The sequence below is a fragment of the Lepidochelys kempii genome, chromosome 1 (assembly GCF_965140285.1).
Source record: "Lepidochelys kempii isolate rLepKem1 chromosome 1, rLepKem1.hap1, whole genome shotgun sequence".
In the NCBI taxonomy this organism is placed as follows: domain Eukaryota; kingdom Metazoa; phylum Chordata; order Testudines; family Cheloniidae; genus Lepidochelys; species Lepidochelys kempii.
The window spans coordinates 252048949-252067276 of NC_136380.1; the positions used below are offsets into that span (position 1 = coordinate 252048949).

At 42.2% G+C, this 18328-nt stretch overlaps 2 protein-coding genes across 4 annotated transcripts in view; both read right to left on the reverse strand.

Annotated features, from left to right (window-relative positions):
* Positions 1 to 2957, reverse strand: part of LOC140903027 (tyrosine 3-monooxygenase) — a 45040-nt gene extending 42083 nt beyond the window's left edge. The window contains exons 1-3 of the mRNA XM_073323657.2: positions 2700 to 2957; positions 2025 to 2199; positions 944 to 1032 (exon numbers count right to left, since the gene is read on the reverse strand). Coding sequence (XP_073179758.1) covers positions 944 to 1032; positions 2025 to 2199; positions 2700 to 2957 — 522 coding nt within the window. The remainder of the gene's footprint in view (positions 1 to 943; positions 1033 to 2024; positions 2200 to 2699) is intronic.
* Positions 2958 to 5523: 2566 nt separating this feature from the next.
* The window catches only part of PAH (phenylalanine hydroxylase), a 73800-nt gene continuing 60995 nt past the window's right edge, over positions 5524 to 18328 (reverse strand). The window contains exons 11-13 of one of the 3 annotated variants that reach the window (XM_073323553.2): positions 16988 to 17121; positions 13498 to 13613; positions 10482 to 12822 (exon numbers count right to left, since the gene is read on the reverse strand). In XM_073323553.2, the coding sequence (XP_073179654.1) occupies positions 12779 to 12822; positions 13498 to 13613; positions 16988 to 17121 (294 nt within the window). In that variant the 3' untranslated portion in view covers positions 10482 to 12778. Of the gene's footprint in view, positions 5966 to 10481; positions 12823 to 13497; positions 13614 to 16987; positions 17122 to 18328 lie in introns of those variants that run through there. The other 2 variants (XR_013634991.1, XM_078850512.1) reach the window with 2 other exon arrangements.

Sequence of the window (18328 nt, forward strand, 5' to 3'; positions counted from 1 at the left end):
TTCTTTTGTCTTTTTCCTTCCCCACTTTATGTCTTCTCTTGCCTTTCCCTCTCCTTTTTCCTTCTGTCTAAGAAGAGTCTGACATAGCTGGCCAAGACTGTATATTGTGCACACTACTGTAAGCCTGTGATCAAAAAGGCAGCTAAAAGCAATGCCTTAAATAGCCTGATGCTGTACAGGTTTGCCACACCTCAGAGGGCCCAATAAGACCATGTGCTGCAAGTGAGAGTCAACGCCATGGACAAACGTTGCATTTTCTAGCTTTGCTAATCTCTACTTGCCCCTTTTGTGCGTGCTTGTCTTCTTGTGTCTTCTAGGAAACAGCATCAGAGTTCAACAACAATGGCAATAACAACAGCTCCAGCCCAGCTCAACTAACCTTTTCCCTTTCCCCGCAGAAGGACAATTATTACCATCTAAGACACTGTCAGACAAGGGGGCTTTTCCTTCTAAAGACACTCAACAGCTAAAGGGAAAGGGAACAAGGGATGCTGTTAAAAGGAAAGGCTTACTTAATACTTTACCTTTCAAATGTTTTAACTGTTTTTCCTTCTTTTTCTGGATCTTTACTAAAGGGTTAAAATGATTTTAATGGTGTGTTTGCCATGGTAGTAAGCAGAGTGAGATCTCTGTATGCTAAACACCAGACCTTGTTTGACACTGTTTAATGTTGGACAGCGACAGGATCATGTTAACACTTAGCTCTTTGGGCCCATTTATTGCATATAAATTAATACAACAGGTCTCTATGATTTTTTATTATTAGGTTCCTTCATTCATTCCTAGTTCACTGATGTCCATTGTAAATCTCCTCTTTAAAAGACAAACGTTGGGCACAGAATTGTTTTGGAGGCTAGTTTTACAGAGAATTCATCTGGACAGCAGAAATAGCCAACGTATTTAAATAGTTTCAAAGGTAAACTAATGACGACCTCAAACTTACAGGATGATCGTGGTCCAAATCAGGTTCATACTTGGAGATCAGATGGTGGCACTTGTCAAGGTCTCGTATTTTCTTTGGAAACCATGGGACTGTTGGAGATAGCAAAAAATGGTACATTTAAATGATATAGGCTTGGGAAGGGACAGAAAAAAAACAAGCCACTGAGAATAACAACCTCTGCTTTATAGGAGGAATATTTTACACCTCTGCATTACAAATGGTGAATTAAAAATGAGTTGAAAAATGACAAACTTACTGTCACTGATCCAGTGATGCACTTATACATGTGTTTAAGTCTATTCCTATTCATACTTGAACTAAAAACTGTAGCTTGCATTAGCATAAATGAGTGTTACGCACATGCATGAAGCCCATATACCATTATGCTCTATCATTTCCTCAAGTTTTGATCACAAATCATTCACTCTTCACCAGCCAATGAACGTAAGAATTACCAGAATAGGCTCAGCCCCTGTTCTCTGGCAAAGGATATTTAGATCTCAGACCACTGTTAATTTCAGACTGGCTGGTGAGAAGGCTGTTTTTCTGCTAAGGGAACAAGTAATATTACAGGAGGAATATCCTGTCCTTTAGAAATTTAAAAAGAAGAGAACACTCTGTATTCTAATAAATAATAATAATAGCACTTCTTATTTATAGAACATCAGTTTTCCAGAATATTTTCTATTGCATAGAAAATATAATTACTACATATTGACACCCAGAGACAAAATGCATGGAAGTACTATGGAAAATATGAAATATTGATAAAATCAATTGCATATTTTATGTGCATTATTTTCAGAATCATCTAGAAACAGAAGATGTATGAAAAACATGTGGTACGCAATGCCGCAATGTGCTTTAGGAAGGCTGACCTCTGTGAGGTCACTGGAGCTATGCTTGAATGTGGGGTCTGCTCAGGAACATCACATTGCAGGATAGGGGGCCTAACGTCGCATACACAAAATGGAAACTCTGGACCTAATGAATAATTTAAATACAATTAGACACAAGCTAGTGCTCATTTGTGGGAGGAGGGGACTTGGCCATTAGGATACAGGTTCCACACATTGCATACCTCTCTCTTCTCTGATAGTTTTCACATCTTCTGCCACTTTCTTTAAGGAGTTTATAAGGACACTGACATCAGAATTATGAACTTCACATTTGACAAAAAATTCGAGGTCATCGGTAGTGTTCTTGGATATTTTGGCTTGCCTGGTTTCAAGGTGTTGGATTCCAGCTTCAGAAGCCTGCAAAGACAAATGTCCACCTGGTGAGAAATCTAAAATCACTGAAAGACGGCTGGCTTTGACTGCAGCTGTTATATGTCTTTGAAAAGATAACTGGATAAAGCTTTACAAGAAATGCCAACCCCGATTTTTCTTAGGCCTAAAATGAACTATCCATACAGCAAGATGGTTCCTCTGAACAGCTGTTCCCATCCCTGTAACCCTCCATCCTCATTTCAAAGTGCCCCTGGCATCCCCCTTCAGCCAGGAGAGCCCCCGCTCACCCCCCTGAGCAGCGAGGTGGTGCTAACATAGAGGGGAGCAGCTGGGCCATAAGGTGGGGACAGGTGCAGAGGCTAGAGGGGGTCAGGCCCAGCAGGGTCTGAGAAGGGAGGGGAAGATTAGGGGACAGAGGCAGGGGGCTGCAATGGAGCAGGGAAGGGGATGAGGCCAGAGGTAGGGCAGGAGGCTGCTGTGGAGGGCGAGGATTAGGGGAGAGGCTGGGATGGGGAGGTTTGTACCTCGAAGACTTTGGCTGTCTTGGACAGCCCGACCTTTCCAGCATTCCGGAGGGTGAAGGTCAGGCTCAGGGTGGCTCTTCCTTCCTCTTCCTCCCAGACCAGGCCCTCTCCCTTGTCCACGGGCTCTGGGGCCGGAGTTTCCTTCTCCGCATCTTCTCTGAGGCTTGCTCTCCTGCCTGGGGCGCCCGCAGCGTCGGTCTTCATCGCAAACCGGCTCAGGAAATCCAGATCCCGGCCAGGGGCGACACCTGTGCCCATGGGGGCGCAGCTCACCCCGCCCGCAGGCGCCGAGTTTCCGAGAGCCAGCCCTCGTCCTCGCCTTGCTTAGAGCCAGCCCCGGCGGAGATCTGACATAGGCAGCGAAAGGGGTCTATGCAGGGCTGTGGGGCAAAACCCTCCCCGGCGTCCTTACAGTGCGAGGTGGGCTTGGGGTGAATGTAGGCTTCCCTGTGGGTCTGACAGCGCGGGAGACCAGCAGTGAGTGGGGACCCTTTATGGTGCCCGCCTCAGGGAGATCAATGGAAGGGCGCTGCCTACAATATGCGCAGGAGACTAAAATAACCCCCCTTCTCATGGTAATTTCAAAGCAGGACCCTCCTGCTCTATTTCAAAGTGTCTTTATTTTCCGCCGCGTTGCATCTTTTACCGTTTTAGAAATAGGGGTCTTTTGTTAAGAGGCCCGTTGAAATCTGGATTCAGTTTACATCTCTGAATCTGAGCTTCTGTGCTTCGTGTGTGTAAAAAAGCCTCCCCCCACCCTCTGTGTGTGTGTGTGTGTGTATGTCTTTCTTCGCTTTTATTGTCTAACTGGACAGATCTTATTTCCATAGCTGAATTCCCTCTATTGGACTGGTCTGTATTCTACCTAATGTGGTCAATTACACAGGTAATTCAGAAGGTGGAAGTAGAATTTCTCTTCTCGAAGTCTTCGATCTGGGGAACAGGTGATCATAAAGAAACCTCTACATTTTATTTCCCGGAGCCACAGTCCCGGCCAGGAGCAGGGAGGAGATGGGAGGAAATTAGAATGACCTGGAAAGGGACAACTCTTCAATCTGGTAACTCTCGATGGGTTTCCAGCCCTGCTTAAACCCCTCTGCAAAGTCAGCTGTGAGTGTTAAGCGCTATTTTAAATACTGTCACGTAGAGATTTTTATTAGCTATGACTAAACCTATGTCGTGCAATATGATTATTTCTAACCGGTTAGTTTAAGAAGGTTATAAACCGGTGATTGATTTTTTTAAAGCAATAAAGTAGAAGAACACCCTGTGATTTTTGCAAGGTGTCCGGAATCTTGCAGTCCCCTTTAAACTTTGCTTCAGACTCATATTTTACTTTCAATAGCCTTTTCTCCCAACCTGCCACTCAGGGGCTCTTTGCATACTTCCCTCTGGGGATGAATCCTGTTGTTCCAAGGGGCTGATTTCTGTTGCAGTGTTGTATGTTGTAACAGTATTTTGAACTTCACTCAGATTAATGCTACCTAGCAAACGAATTCAGCTCTGGTAGATAATTCAAGCCCCATCTCTTGGGAACACATGGCTCCGGATTAATGATGGACATTTACTAGATGACCAATGGCTCTAAAGCGCATGCAACTTCAGAGGAGCAGGACACTTGTTCCATTTTATTGATTTCGGTGAAGGATTATCAACAATCTGTATGCGCATTTTATATACAGTGCTAGGGTTTCTAGAAAAACATTGCCCCTGGTGTGTCTGTGTTTATGGATCCTGAATTAAATCCTGCCAGCATTTCCACTAATACAGTTCGTGATTTTTAAACCAATTTCAAGTCCGTGGCGTTTAATGTTTTGTTTTCATGCTTTGGGTTGTTGTTTTTGTTGTGGGTTTTTTTGGGTTTTTTGTTTTTGTTTTGTCTTCTTCCTCCCAGCACTCTGCAGTGTGGGACACGGTGTGGGACCTTTGTGTTGCTGTCCGTTCATTTCCCAGCTTTTAAAGCTGTATTTCGATTGCCCGAGTTACGTCAAGCTGCTACGTGTTAGCACAGAGAAATGTAACATAATCAGACACACCCATGACCAGCTGGACTATCATTTTCTTTAGCAGTCTAGGCTTACGTCTCAGCGATACAATTTTACTGGACAAACCTTTGGGCCAAACTGTCACTTAATAACAAGAGTAAAGAATTCAACATGGTTGTATAGAAATTATTCCATACAAATGTACCACCGAATGCTCCACAGCTTTATAAAATCATCCTCCCCTGATTCCAGGGAGAACGCTACAACGACACATGATCTACTGTGAGCCCCCTGAATTCCCCTTCTTCCCTGTGGGTCAGAGGAGGGCAGGGATGGGCGCTGTCCCAGGTGCTGAAACTCTCCTTGACCAGAAGCAGCAACCCCAGCTGCTTTCCCTGCTCCTGGATCCCTTGTAACGTCCTATCCTCTTAGTGCCTGGATTTCTAGGATAATCCAGTTTGTTGGCTGGCTCGGTTAGTTTGGTTCTGATTTTGGCTGGTCGCTTGGGAATAAGGATCCAGAGTGAAACGCCTTCCAGCAAAAGCAATAACTAGGACAGAAATGTAGCGCCGAGATACCTATTTGTAATTAACACGAGTCTTCTGAGCTTGGATGGTTTCTGAGCTAGCCACGAGGGAAAAACGAGTTCTCTGCAGTTCGAAGTGTTAGCGAAGGAGATCCGAGGTTGTCAGCTGATTTGCTTTCAATGGGAGTACAGTAGGAATCCGCATTCCTTCGGCATTATTTACACCCACAGTGAAATTAAGACCAGGTATTTAATAAAGAACAAGATTCCCAGAATCCACATTTTCTGGAACTGACATTCCTTGGTGAGCTTTTGTAACCGATAACTGAAAGTGTGATTAGATGGTAATATAAACTAGAATGCCATCGATATAAACCTGTATTATTTCGCTCTGTAATCTATTATCTAGCTCTCTATAGCTATACCTATATAATCTAATCAGCAAAGCACCTCAGACACGAACCTATCACACCCAAATCTGCTGTGACACAGTGCAGAAGTTCACAACGAGATACCAAAGAATACAAGTTTATAGGGGTAAACCCAATAAAAATCTTCCCAGAGTGAAAAGCCAGTCAAGACAGCCCGGGGCTTGATTCTCTCTGAAGATAACGACCTCCTCATATGTACTTTTAAATCTGGACAGTAAAAGGTGTAAATATTAATAGTTTCCATACAACCACCTGTACTCCCAGTCAAAATCATTGGATCAAAATGTCCGGCAACATCCATTTTCTTGATGTTTTTTTTTCCTTCTGCAAAATAAAATAAAATAAAACCATGCTCAGAAATACAAAGTTGCCAGCGAATGGATACTTGACCTCCAGCTTCAGACTCAGGTAATGCAGGGTTGAAATTAGCAAGGCCAATCTCCTTGGCGCATTGTGTTCGAAGCCAGCTTCAGAGTTATAAAGTAGTAACAGCATCAGTCACCCTAACAGGGACAAACCACTTCTCCTTTTGTTCGTTCTGCTGCCATTTTGTTGAGCTGAATGAGAAAGCCTGTAGGCTGCGGTTCACCAGCTCATTCCCCTTTTTGAGATCCAGCAGGTGATGCTAAAAGCTAGCAATAGAAACTACCAACAGAAGGGTTAGTGACACATAGAGGAAAAACCAGCCAAGTGTTTACTGGAGTGAAGGCACCTCTGATTTGCTTGAGGGGCAAAAGAACAGATTCACACCGCTTCCGTGGGTTTCTGGCTGACAGCCTCATCAATTTTGAAGCGCGTTAAGCACAGGAATAATACCCTATAATGCCTTATTAAATGCAAAGTTATGCAAGGAAGTCTGATACAAATGTCATAACTGCAAAAAGTACATCAGGTAAATTAATTTGCAATCGTAATGCCGTAAACCGCCAGCATTAAAACATAGCTGATGAAAAATGTGGTCAGGTAAATGCTTCTTTTTATACCATAAACTTCTATTATTTGCCCGCTGTAAATGAATATTTAAAATATGGCCCATATGTTTAATTGTAACCATTACGGGCCTGTTCTAAAGCCCACTGACTTATGTGAGAGTCTTTACACTGATTTCAGTGGGCTTTGGACTAGGCTAGGCGTGAAATCAGTGCCAAGATGAATTACATTATTTAAGTCTGCCTATACTACGAATATTGTCTGCAGTGGTTTTGTATGTGTTGGTCCCAGGATATTAGAGAGACAAGGTGGGTGAGGTAATAGCTTTTATTGGACCAATTTCTGTTGGTGAGCAAGGCGAGCTTTCTAGCTTCCCAGAGCTCTTCTTCAGATATTAAAAGACATTACCTCACCCACATTGTCTCTATACCATAAATACAGACCTTATACATTTTATCTATATAGCTACAGATATAGTTAAGTATTTGATCAAATAATTTTAAGGGCACAGAGTTACTGACTATAAGGCTAGTGCGAACATTGCCATCCATGCTCTGAACCCAGCTTCCCCAAAAATCACTCTGCGGAGTATTAAAAGAAAGCACCACTGCATTAAAAGTGACGTTTGTAACATTTCAGAGAAGAATGGCTGAACTTTTGTAACACATGTCTGTGTTTTAGGGGTGCACCAGTGTAAGAACTGGGCAAGAAATAATTCCATGGACTTGATTCCATGCTGTCGTATGTAACATTAATTCCAGGTGGTTAGACAGTAAGCTCTTAATGGCAGGATGTATGTCTGACACTGTATTTATAGCTGCCTACCACAACTGGACTAGTCATGTGACAAACATTCTAGTTCCAGGTCTCCTTACCGGGACAAAATGTACCAGATCTTAATAAATTATTATACAGACAGACTTGCAGCAGCTTACAGCTAAGAGGGAAATAACTTCTAACCTCAGTGGTCAATATTTGAAGCTATAACTCCCCAAATAAGCTACATTTTCTAAAAGGTCTGGTCCTGCAGTCCTCGCCTAGACTCCCCCTGAGTCTCACATGCATAGGCACTCACATACCTGCACATAGTAGAGTGATCCATTGCTCACTGAAGTCAATGGGCGCCGTTCCTTTGACCAAAGCTGGGCTTTGACTCAGGTCCAGCTTGCACATTTGAATACATATTTTGTGTATGCAGTCACCAGTTGGCTGCTTGTGATTACATGTGATTGTACCTACATCCAACTGCTCATTTGAACATGAACGGTTTATGTGCATCTAGGAAATCTGTCTGGCTATCTCCATTTTAGGGCACTCGCAGACACTCTATCAGGAGTCAAGAAGCAGTAGTAATGCATCAGGTGCCATAGATAAAGGTCAATATCCAGAGTCAGAAAGTAGAAATTAGGTGCCAAGGAGACCAAGATCGAGTATCCTGTGCCAAGAATTAAGTTTCATATTTCCCCGAATATAGAATTTGTCAATCATAGGTTATTTTTGGAAAACCTATTTCCCCTGCCCTCCAATTACTCTCCCTTTAAATGGGTATATTTAATTGGTTAGGTCCCTACTGAATGCAACAAGAACTGGGCCAAACTATGTGAACCTATTTCAGCCCTGGAGGCAATTCCATTGACATCAGTGGAGCTGCGTCTGCTTACAACAGGACTGAATTGGCCCTCGTCTCTGTGTGTGTGTGTGTGTGTCCACATTTAATAAGGAGGATTAATTAAGGAGGATCCCCCCCTCTTCCTGCTCCAACTAACAGCGTAGGAGTATATGATTCCTACTTTGAATCGCCATCATCTCACTTTACTTGCAAAAGCAATTTGGTTTACTTTCATTATAGTGCTGGCCAGAGATATTGTAGACACTCCCATTTCCCTCTCCCTCCAGTATATCAGATTGCAAATTTCTTTTCTTTAACTAATTCTCAGTATGCGTTCAAGCAAATCTCTGGGTTGCTCTTGCTGGAGGAGATGAATTTTTGGTCTAAGCTAGTTATTTTCTTTATTTTCTGAAGCAGCAGTTATACAGCATTGTGAGGGCCCCTTGCTGAAGAATCTATGATAAGTAAGACTTATGTTTCTGTGTCAACCAGGCTTGGCAGCTTTAACTCAAACACAGGTCAAGGTTTCCATTGGACTCAGCTTTTAGTGGTGCTGACAGAGTCTTTAATAAGCCCCTTCTTTGAATACCTCAGTTTCAACTTATAAGGAAACTTAGGTCTCAGACACATAGGCTCAGATCCTCTAAGGCAGATAGGTGCCTAACTCCGACTCAAATCCCTTTGAGGACCTGGGCCATAGTCCTTTTGCAGGAAAATTCCCTTGGAAGTCAGCGAAAGTTGGCCTGCATAAAAGACTATAAGACTGAGCCCTAAATTAGTTTCCATAGTAAAAGAAAGTCAGGTCACAAAAGAGCTATGCCCATGCTTTATATTTTAAAGGGCACATATTAAACCAACAGGAAGGTCCTGTTGGTTTAATGGAAAGTTGTGGCATAGCCTTGGCTATGGAATGGCTAGCATGTCTCCATAGTAGTAAACCAGGTTACACAAATCCCATCTGGTTAATGGGTTTTATTGTTAGCAATTTTATTTGCATACAACAAAACAAAACTGTTACCTATTGCTTTTCAGACATATACAAGGATCAGTGTCTCAATCACTACATTGCCCAATACTGCTGAAATACACACTTAATATGTACTACATACTATATTTATTTAGCTCTGCAAGAACATGATAATCTGTTGACATAAATAGTAACAGTGAATTTATGCAATGTAATGAAAGTAAATGGTAAGGAAGTTAAATGGTTTGCATGCAGTGAGGCACCAAAGTAAGTGTTAGCTCAGCTGTGCATTTGTGCAGACAGCAAAACCTGCTAAAGAGATGCTACTCAACGAAGATGTATAATTACATCCCCCCATACTGAAGATGAAAAGTAAATGCTTCAAAATATAGAATATCACAATGCACTATATATGGCATCTTGTCACTACTTGATGTGCCCATGTAACTCATTATTAGTGTTACTTTATGGAGCCATAATGGCCTATGTGCTTAGAAGAATCTGGGTTTGTGGAAGAATGAAAAGCCACACCAATCGTATTAGCTATTGGCACTTTTAGGGAAAACAAACAAATCAACCTAAACCAACTAACTAATTTCAGCAGAAATCCTTTTCATACAGTGGCTTTTACATTGTATTTATTGTTGAGGCTTTGTTAATAATGGATTTATATGGTATTACTATTATTCATTTAGATTCATTTAAATGCTAACCAGGTCTTCTACCTATACACCTTTGACATAACTTAAAAATACAGTATATGCTAAGTGCAGCAGTATACTTTAAGATTAAACCATCAGCAGAAAGCAAGGTAAAATCTCAAGTCTCCCTCCCACTCTATTTCCACATCTTTACAATAATAAACACCCTCATGATCAACTCTATTAAAGGCAGCTATCAAGACTAATAGTATCAGCATGGGCAGTTGACCTTCTGTCAATGCAACTAAGGTGGACTCTGTTTCGTAACCAGGTTGGTACCCAAGCTGAAAAAGATCAAAGAGATCTGACGCGACTAGATACTGCAAGAGCTGTTTCACCGCAACTTTTTGATCACCTTAGTCAGGAATGAAGGCACCATGGATATTTTAGCTTATTCTACAAGAAGCACTGAAGGAAGAAGCATGGAGGAAGAGGTTATAGCATGGGACTGGGGGTCAGAAGTTTAGTCATAGTTGAAAGAAGAAAAGGAGTACTTGTGGCACCTTAGAGACTAACCAATTTATTTGAGCATAAGCTTTCGTGAGCTACAGCTCACTTCATCGGATGCACATCGGATGCTGTAGCTCACGAAAGCTTATGTTCAAATAAACTGGTTAGTCTCTAAGGTGCCACAAGTACTCCTTTTCTTTTTGCGAATACAGACTAACATGGCTGTTACTCTGAAACCAGTCATAGTTGAGCATCCTAAGTACTTGGATAGCACTATGATGGGAACACTATAAAAGCCTAAATTGACAGAGCCGGAATGTTTATCTCAGGCTCGATAGCAGATCCTGGACATGCCAAGTAACCTTCTATGCCTCTGTTTCCCTGATTGTAAAATACAGGTACTACTTCATGGATCTGAGACTTCTTAGTTAATGTTTTTAAAGCTTGTTGTTTTTTGATGTTCTTGCATGAATGATGCTGCAGAAGTGTAAAATAATATTGAGTATTTTTGTTTAATTTAGTCTTTCCAACACACCACTTAAAAGTACTATATATATATGTAACTATCTGTTTTACTACTGGCTTACTAAACATTTACATTTATTTAGTTTACATAGCAGAATGATATGTTTACCAGACTGAAGAGAAATTAAAAGATTTTTTACAAATTTTAATTTCTTTCTTGAGCTATCCACTAAAAATAGTATTCTAAATGCAACTAACTTAAAATATTTAAAAATAAATGCATAAGCTTATTTTTTTAGTAAGAAAATCTAGTTGCTTTTTGTTTCATCCACTTCTAAAATCCCAAGGGGGCTAGTGCTCTCACTTCACTTAACAGTAGTTTGACACCAGTGTAATTCCATTGACTTAACTGGAGTCATTCCAGACTACACCTGTGTAAATGAGACAGAATCAGACCCTAAATGTGAAAGTTGTTTAATAATTCCACTTAAGTATAAAGGAAACCATGTATCCTGTGTTCCCAACAGCACCATGGATGCTGCTCTACTGTTATTCATAGCAGCAGTCACAAAAAGATTTGAAAGCCAGCAGGAGATTATTTTGAAAGACTTCAAACTTGTGGTGGAATCATCCTTTTGTGAACACAATCACCTTAGCGGTATCACTATACTAGAAGAGAAGGAACATGGGCTACTTTCACTTTTGAAATAAGTGCCAGGGATTAAAGGTTTGCACAGACATAACCACACAATAAAAGACCCAGTAATAAAAAAGGCATACTTCAAAGCACCAAAATGATGCCATTTTGTATAAAAATACTTCTGTTCAAAAAGGTCCCAGCTGGTATCCTTAGATTAGATTAATGTTATTATACTCTATAAATATAATAGAGGCAGTTGTAGTTTGGATCTCCTTAAAGGGCAATGTTTGAATGAAAGATCCATTGCTTTTTGAGAAGTAAATATAAAAGTGGTGCAAGACTAGATATTACAAAACTGATTTAAAAGTCCATAAAATGTAAAGCCCACAGTAGCTTTAGAACCTCTCATCACATTTTGAAACTTGTGTATGGGAAAGTTGTTAATGAGAAACACTGATTTGCTCTGCTTAGCTTCGGGTGGTTCAAATGTCCAATCTGTGACCTAGCAAATTTAGTCCCTGGACTATGAGCTGTGGGAACACATTGCACATGGTGTGAACACAATATTTTAACACTGAAGGAGAAATCTTCACTAATGAGTCAGAAACATACTGAAAACACAGTCTCCGCTAGTAACATCAGAGCATCTACTCTTTGACTAAATTTGAAGTCACTTTTGCAGAACAAAAACTTTTACAGCAAAATTCACCCCAGTGCAGAGGACCCACACAAAGTACTACTTAAGCCCCATGTTAAGGTGGCAAACTGTGGCCTCTTCTCCGTGCAGCGTGCCCAGCGTGTAGTGGAAGAGGTGCAGATTTGCTATGTAGGGGACAGGGTTTGTGAGGACATGTAGATCCTAGGGATACAGAGCTTAGCTCTCCAGGGGAACCTGGCATGGCTTCAGGCTGGGGCAGATGGGAGTGTAGGAGGGATATGGCAGGGTGGGTGAATCTGCTTCTAGTCATTGCCACATTGTCACCGGGACATGGGGGCAATACAGTACCAGGGCTGCAGTAACTCTGCAGGCTGGTGAATGGAGAAGGATTCCCTCTTCTGCCAGCTTCCAGGATTCAGACGGAAAAGATGTACAGGCCATGGACAGTCACCCAGGGCTGGGGTGAATTCTAAACAGAATTATGATATGCAACCAAAGAGAGCACAGAGTCACCCACAGAAGCCCCTTTTGTTGCTAAGATATAGGGATTAAGTAATATATATGTGTATGTGTATGTGTGTGTATATATATATATATATATCATAGACATTCACACATTCAATAGAGTGATAATGTGAAATAGCTAGAATATTATTGGCATTTGCATATAGTCACTTCAGCAAGTTGCTCTTGGAAGAGAGGACTCTGAGAAAACCTTCATTCTATCTTCTTGAGGGCACTGCAAAGAGTTCCCATCTCACCTGCACATGAAATAGCAAAAATCAGTGTTTGTCCTGTTAGTCTTACAGCCTGTTCTATACATTTCAGTGGAACTTCAGCACAGCCATATTTTCATTCCCTGAAAGAATGAGACCTAAGAGGTGGGTGATAGACTGGGCACATTAACTTAAATGGATGTTTTGTATGAGTACAGACAGCAGGATCAGCCCTTATATCTGGAGTTTTATCAGCCATAGATGCTGTGTAAGATCAGGGATGCTGGCTCTGAGCAGTCCAGCCAGTCAATTGGAAAGAACTACTCATCCTGGAACGATGAAAGAAAATCCAAATGGTCTAAGGCTGTGAATATCCCCTTTTCCTCACTGGGGGCAGAGAGAGCCACAACTTTGTTTTCATCCTCCTGTGTTATCACCAACCAGTCCTCCAAACTTTGCCAAAGCCCTCCAGCAAAAGGAATAACATCAAGATGTGATATTTCCAATATAAAAAGCAAACAATAAAGTGGGCAAACTTCTTTGGGGGATGGGTGAAATTAGGAAGCAGTTTTTATACACCATAAAGGAAATATTTAGGACCTGATCAAATTCCCACTGGAGTGAGAATCAGGTCTTTAATGGAGACAGGAGAAAAACACTTCTCCCCATTCAAGTCCTAGCTTTTGAGGAATCTAATATAACAAAACTGCAATTGCTTACTGCTGATGGACTCAGCTAAATTCTTCAACTGCTTTGCATTGTCCAAGACTTCAATTCTCTGGGTGTATGGATTGTAGCGAACCGAGAAAGGTCGAGGGATTGTTGAAGCAAATCTCCTGAAGGAGAAAAGACAAATACTTTTATGAAAACAACTGTTTCTTTTTAAGTAACCTGCTCCTTTGAGTTGGGAGGAGCTTTTATTGATGTGAAGGATAGGGAAGCCAATGTGGTAAAGTAACTAAAGACCAACTCCGTGACTAGGCAGCAACAGTATTCTCCAATGCTTTAGCAATATCCTTGAGGCTGACCTGGGAGGCTTTCCTATAGGTGTGTCATTTATTAACCACCCTTCATTTTTTCAAACAGACCCCATTATGCAGTATTTACCATGCTATTATAGGAGTAATACTGGCTGCTGCTGATTTAACCCAGTGAGCAGGTGTCAGCATTTCCCAGACTTTAAATCCCCGTTTTCCTATTACTAATGCAGAATGTGATTCCCTGATCCACTTTTGCAGTCCTTGGGGTTGCAGAGCTTGACATGCATTAGAGCAATCTCAGAGCTTGTCTAACTTCTGATAGCTGGTAGCAGCCTCCAAGGTGCTGGAAAGCCGGTCAGAGATCACTGGAGCGCAGTTTCATTCTGGCCACACTTTTTTCTCAGCCTTGCCAGGGGAGTCCTCAGCTGTGGGATTAGGGTTGCTTTACAGCCTCTTGGTCTGGCACTTATATACTGGAGGTGAAGATCTGGTCCAATAATTGTGGCAGAACACCTGTCATTTGCCAAAGCTCTCTCACTGAAGTTATACCAGAAGTTATATTGCCTTGGAAAATGGCTGTGCTTCTCAAGTCACCTACAGCTCTGTTACTTCAAAAAGTTTGAGAGACAAAGAATGGGAGACTCAAGGGCTAGGTAATAGGCTACCAAGACCAAGGGCCTCATGTACTCTGTGGTAAAGCTGGACCAAATTCTACAGCAGCAACTCCTGTGTAAATTTATTCTATCAAATTTATTCTATAAATAAAGTCCTTCATTCCCACCCCCCACAAATGCACACAGTTATGGCTCATAGTTGAATATTGACATAAAATTTGTTGATGATTATGTTCAGCCATGCATATTTCTGGGCATAGGTGTTTTCCTCTATCCTTTCCAGGTGGCCAGCTCCACTCTTTGGGCCGTGGCTTCCACAATGTCCAGGCAACCCAACTCCAGAGGCAAACACCTGCATGCGGCTGTGGTAAACAGGCACAAACAATGGAGCATGTCATATCTGAATGTCCCCGGGGGGTCTGAAGGACATTCACCAGCTCATTGCTGTGGCAATGTATTGGCAATCAAATCTAGATATAAATTTGTAGTCATTGCTACCTATCCAAGCCATACAAAAGAAGAAGAAACTCCAGATTGAATTCAGGCCACGTTAGTAGTGACTGAAGCCACAATCCCACCCGAAGTCTTTATGGGTTGCCCCCCTGTGTTCATGTGGAGCTCTGCACAGAACCGTGGCCTAAACGTATTATTGTGTGATGGCTAGTCAGTGGTCTATAAGACAAAGGTTGGTGGTATCAGTCCAGGTCCTTCTGGGCAAGTGTCAACATTCTAGGAAAAAGAATGTTCCTTCCAGATCTCAGTAAGAGGCCCAAGGGCTTCACTAGAAGTAGGAAACCTTAGCTCAGACACAGAATGCTGACTAAAAAAACAAAGGCAGTCTGTGACCACAGTCTCCCTTGTATTCACACTGTTCTAATTATTTTTGTACAAAATATGCCTTGTGAGGTACCATTTGAAAACTAAGAACTCATTGATCAATAATATCACGGGGAAAAGGCATGTAGCAACATGATATGTAAAGTTATGAAATTCCCCTGAATAAAATTATTGGCACATGTTCTAAAACACACAGCTCTGCCCAGGCAGAAGTATACTGAATAAAAGAAATGTGTGTTTACCTCAGTAATACATATAAGTATTAAATAAGGTCCTCAACACAGCAGGGGGAGGAGATGGCAGGCAACAAAGCAAATTAGCATTTCAGCAAACACGTTTGAGAAGAAAGTACATGGAGCCTCCTTCACCACCAGACTTAATGTCACCTTTTTTACTGTTTGAATAAACTTTGCCTTGAGGAGTAACTCTCAGAAGAATCCACTTCAAAAGGTTAACTGGACTATGAAAGAAAGGGGCAGAAAACCCCAAGGTATCTCTCTCTTTCTCACCTAAGATGACAAAAGAACCAGACCATTGACATTGAGGGGAGATTCCGACCTGAGATTTTGGTCATCCATATTGCTGGAAATGTGTGTGAGGATTTTACTTTGAATGAAGTGTAGCTTGTTAAGTTTTAGCTACTAAGAAAGAGATTTATTTTTATTTCTCTTCTAACCATAGTACTTGATACTTGAATTCACTTAAAATCCTATCTTGTTTTGTTAATAAACTTGTTTTATTTTTAATCTGAACCAATTCAGTGCTGTGTTTAAATTGAACTGTTTGGTAACTCCAGTTAAAGTAGCAAACTGTTGAATACTGACCCTTTACAGGGGCAATGGACCTTTAATATCTGAACTGTCCAGGAGAGGGCTGGACAGTGCAGAATACATGCTTTTGGGAAAATTTAGAACTGGGAGTGTGTTGGGGTCACCCTGAAAGTAGTAACCCAGACTGGCGGAAGCCACAGTGTGACTGGGGTGTTGCTGACAGGTTGCTGGGGTCAGAGCTGTTGGATCAAGGCTGTAGCTATGCACACACACACTCTGGGTGAGACCTTCATGCTGGCAGGCTGTTTGTAAGTGGCCTACTTTTGAAGCTACAACAGTAAAGTATTGTAAGGCACCCATGGTTACAGGGCAGGCAGTGACACAATCTCTCTCTGGTCTGGATTGTACCCCAGATGTGACACAGTCCCATGAAGGAAATAGGCAATTATCTTATTTCGGTGTAAAGCCCAAGTTTGAAATATGTACATGAGGCGTAAGATAAATAATAAACAATAATAGTTATTTTTATTATTAAGGGTTTCCATTGTGGAATAAAAGGGGAAAAGATTTGAGCAGCAGATGAAGCTACTGAGCAGAACCAGAAAAGAATAGCTGTTGTGAAAGGAGAACATGGCCCAGGGATTTTGTTGTTAGCCTCAACTACAAGAAGCCAAGGCTTGACTGGGCTTTGAGACTGAACTATTCTCTCATCCCTAGAAGGGATTTTCCCAGGATGTGATTGGTAGAGTAGCATCACTGCCTACGTCACACTCTTCTGAGAAAAACTGAAGACTTCAGCCTTCAGGGCTATCAAGCTGACTACAGAACACATTCAAACAGTCCTCTTATGCAGAGCAAAAGCTGAAAGAAGCTTTTAAAAGCCAGACCAGAAGTCTTAAACTTCAAGACTTCAGAGAACATGCTCCTCAGCTGCAGGGGTCCACAAAGGCCTCAGGGAGGTATGTGTGTGTGTAAGATATTGCCTATAATGGAGAAATGATTATTTTACCTTACTTTTTCCTTGGCATTTTTAAAACTTTCAGCAACATAGTAAACAGGCTGGAACTCAGTGACTGGGTATTTCTGGACTGCAGTCTTCTCCAGGTTAAGGGATTGAATTTCAGGTTTATCTGATAAACAGTACTGTATGGAAAGAGTGAGAGGTTTCTTTCCATTAAAAAGTGGTTTTGTTTGAATAACGAAGGAGGACAATCTTACTTAGATATGCACACGTTCAGTTATTCAGGACCTGCTCTTCCTCCCATTGAAGTCAAAAGGAATTTGACCATTGAGTTCAAAGTGAGGCAGAACAGGCCCTAAATGAAGATAATGATCCATTTATGAAATATGACTTCTATGCAATATAACAGATTCATAGATTCTAAGGCCAGCCCTCCTGTTTAACACAGGTCATGGAACTTCCCCAAATCTGTTTGAATTAGAGCCGATTTTTTAGCAAAAACATCCAATCTTGATATACTAATTGCTAATGATGGTGAATCCATCACTATCCTTGGTGAGTTGTTCCAATGGTTAACTACCTTCACTGTTCAGTTCTGTGCCTTATTCCAGTCTGAATTTGTCTAACTTCAATTTCCAGGCATTGGTTCGTGTTACACCTTTCTCTGCTAGATTGAACAGCCCACTATCAAATATTTGTTCTCCCCATAAATACTTAAAGACTGTCAACTCACCCCTTAACTGTCTCTTTGATAAGCTAAATAGATTGAGTTTCTTGAGTCTATCACTATAAAGCTGTGGTCCCCAAACTTTTGAGAGTCATGTCCACCTTTGCCCCTGTCTGCACCTGCCCCAGGGCAGGGAGCGGGTCAGCGGCTCCAGGAGGGAGGACACACGGATGGGGTAAGGGGACCGAGGCTGGGACTGCAGCTGGGGGTGGGTCTGGGGCTGGGAGTGGGGCCATGGACAGGGGTCAAGGCTGGTGGAGGTGGTGGGAGTAGAGCCGCAGACTGGCTGCGGTGGGGGCTGGCAGCCAGGCCCATGGCTAGGTGCAGCTCTACTCCCAGCCTTGCTCCCAGCCTTGGCCCCAGACCGGGAATGGAGCCAGGGCCAGCAGCTCACACTGGGGGCTGGCACGGGGCTGGGAGCACAACCATAGCAAGGTTGGGGATGGGGCCAAGTGCAGAGCCGGGAGCCAGGGATGTGGCTGGGGGTGGGACCAGAGGAGAGCTGGGAGCGGGGAGTGGCTGAGTGGTGGCCCCTCCCTCCCATGTGGGGTGGCCCGAACCCTGCTGCACTCCTAGACATTTCTCCATGCCCCCCTGGGGATCCTGTCCCCCACTTTGAGACCCTCTGCTATAAAGCACATTTTACAATACTTTAATCATTC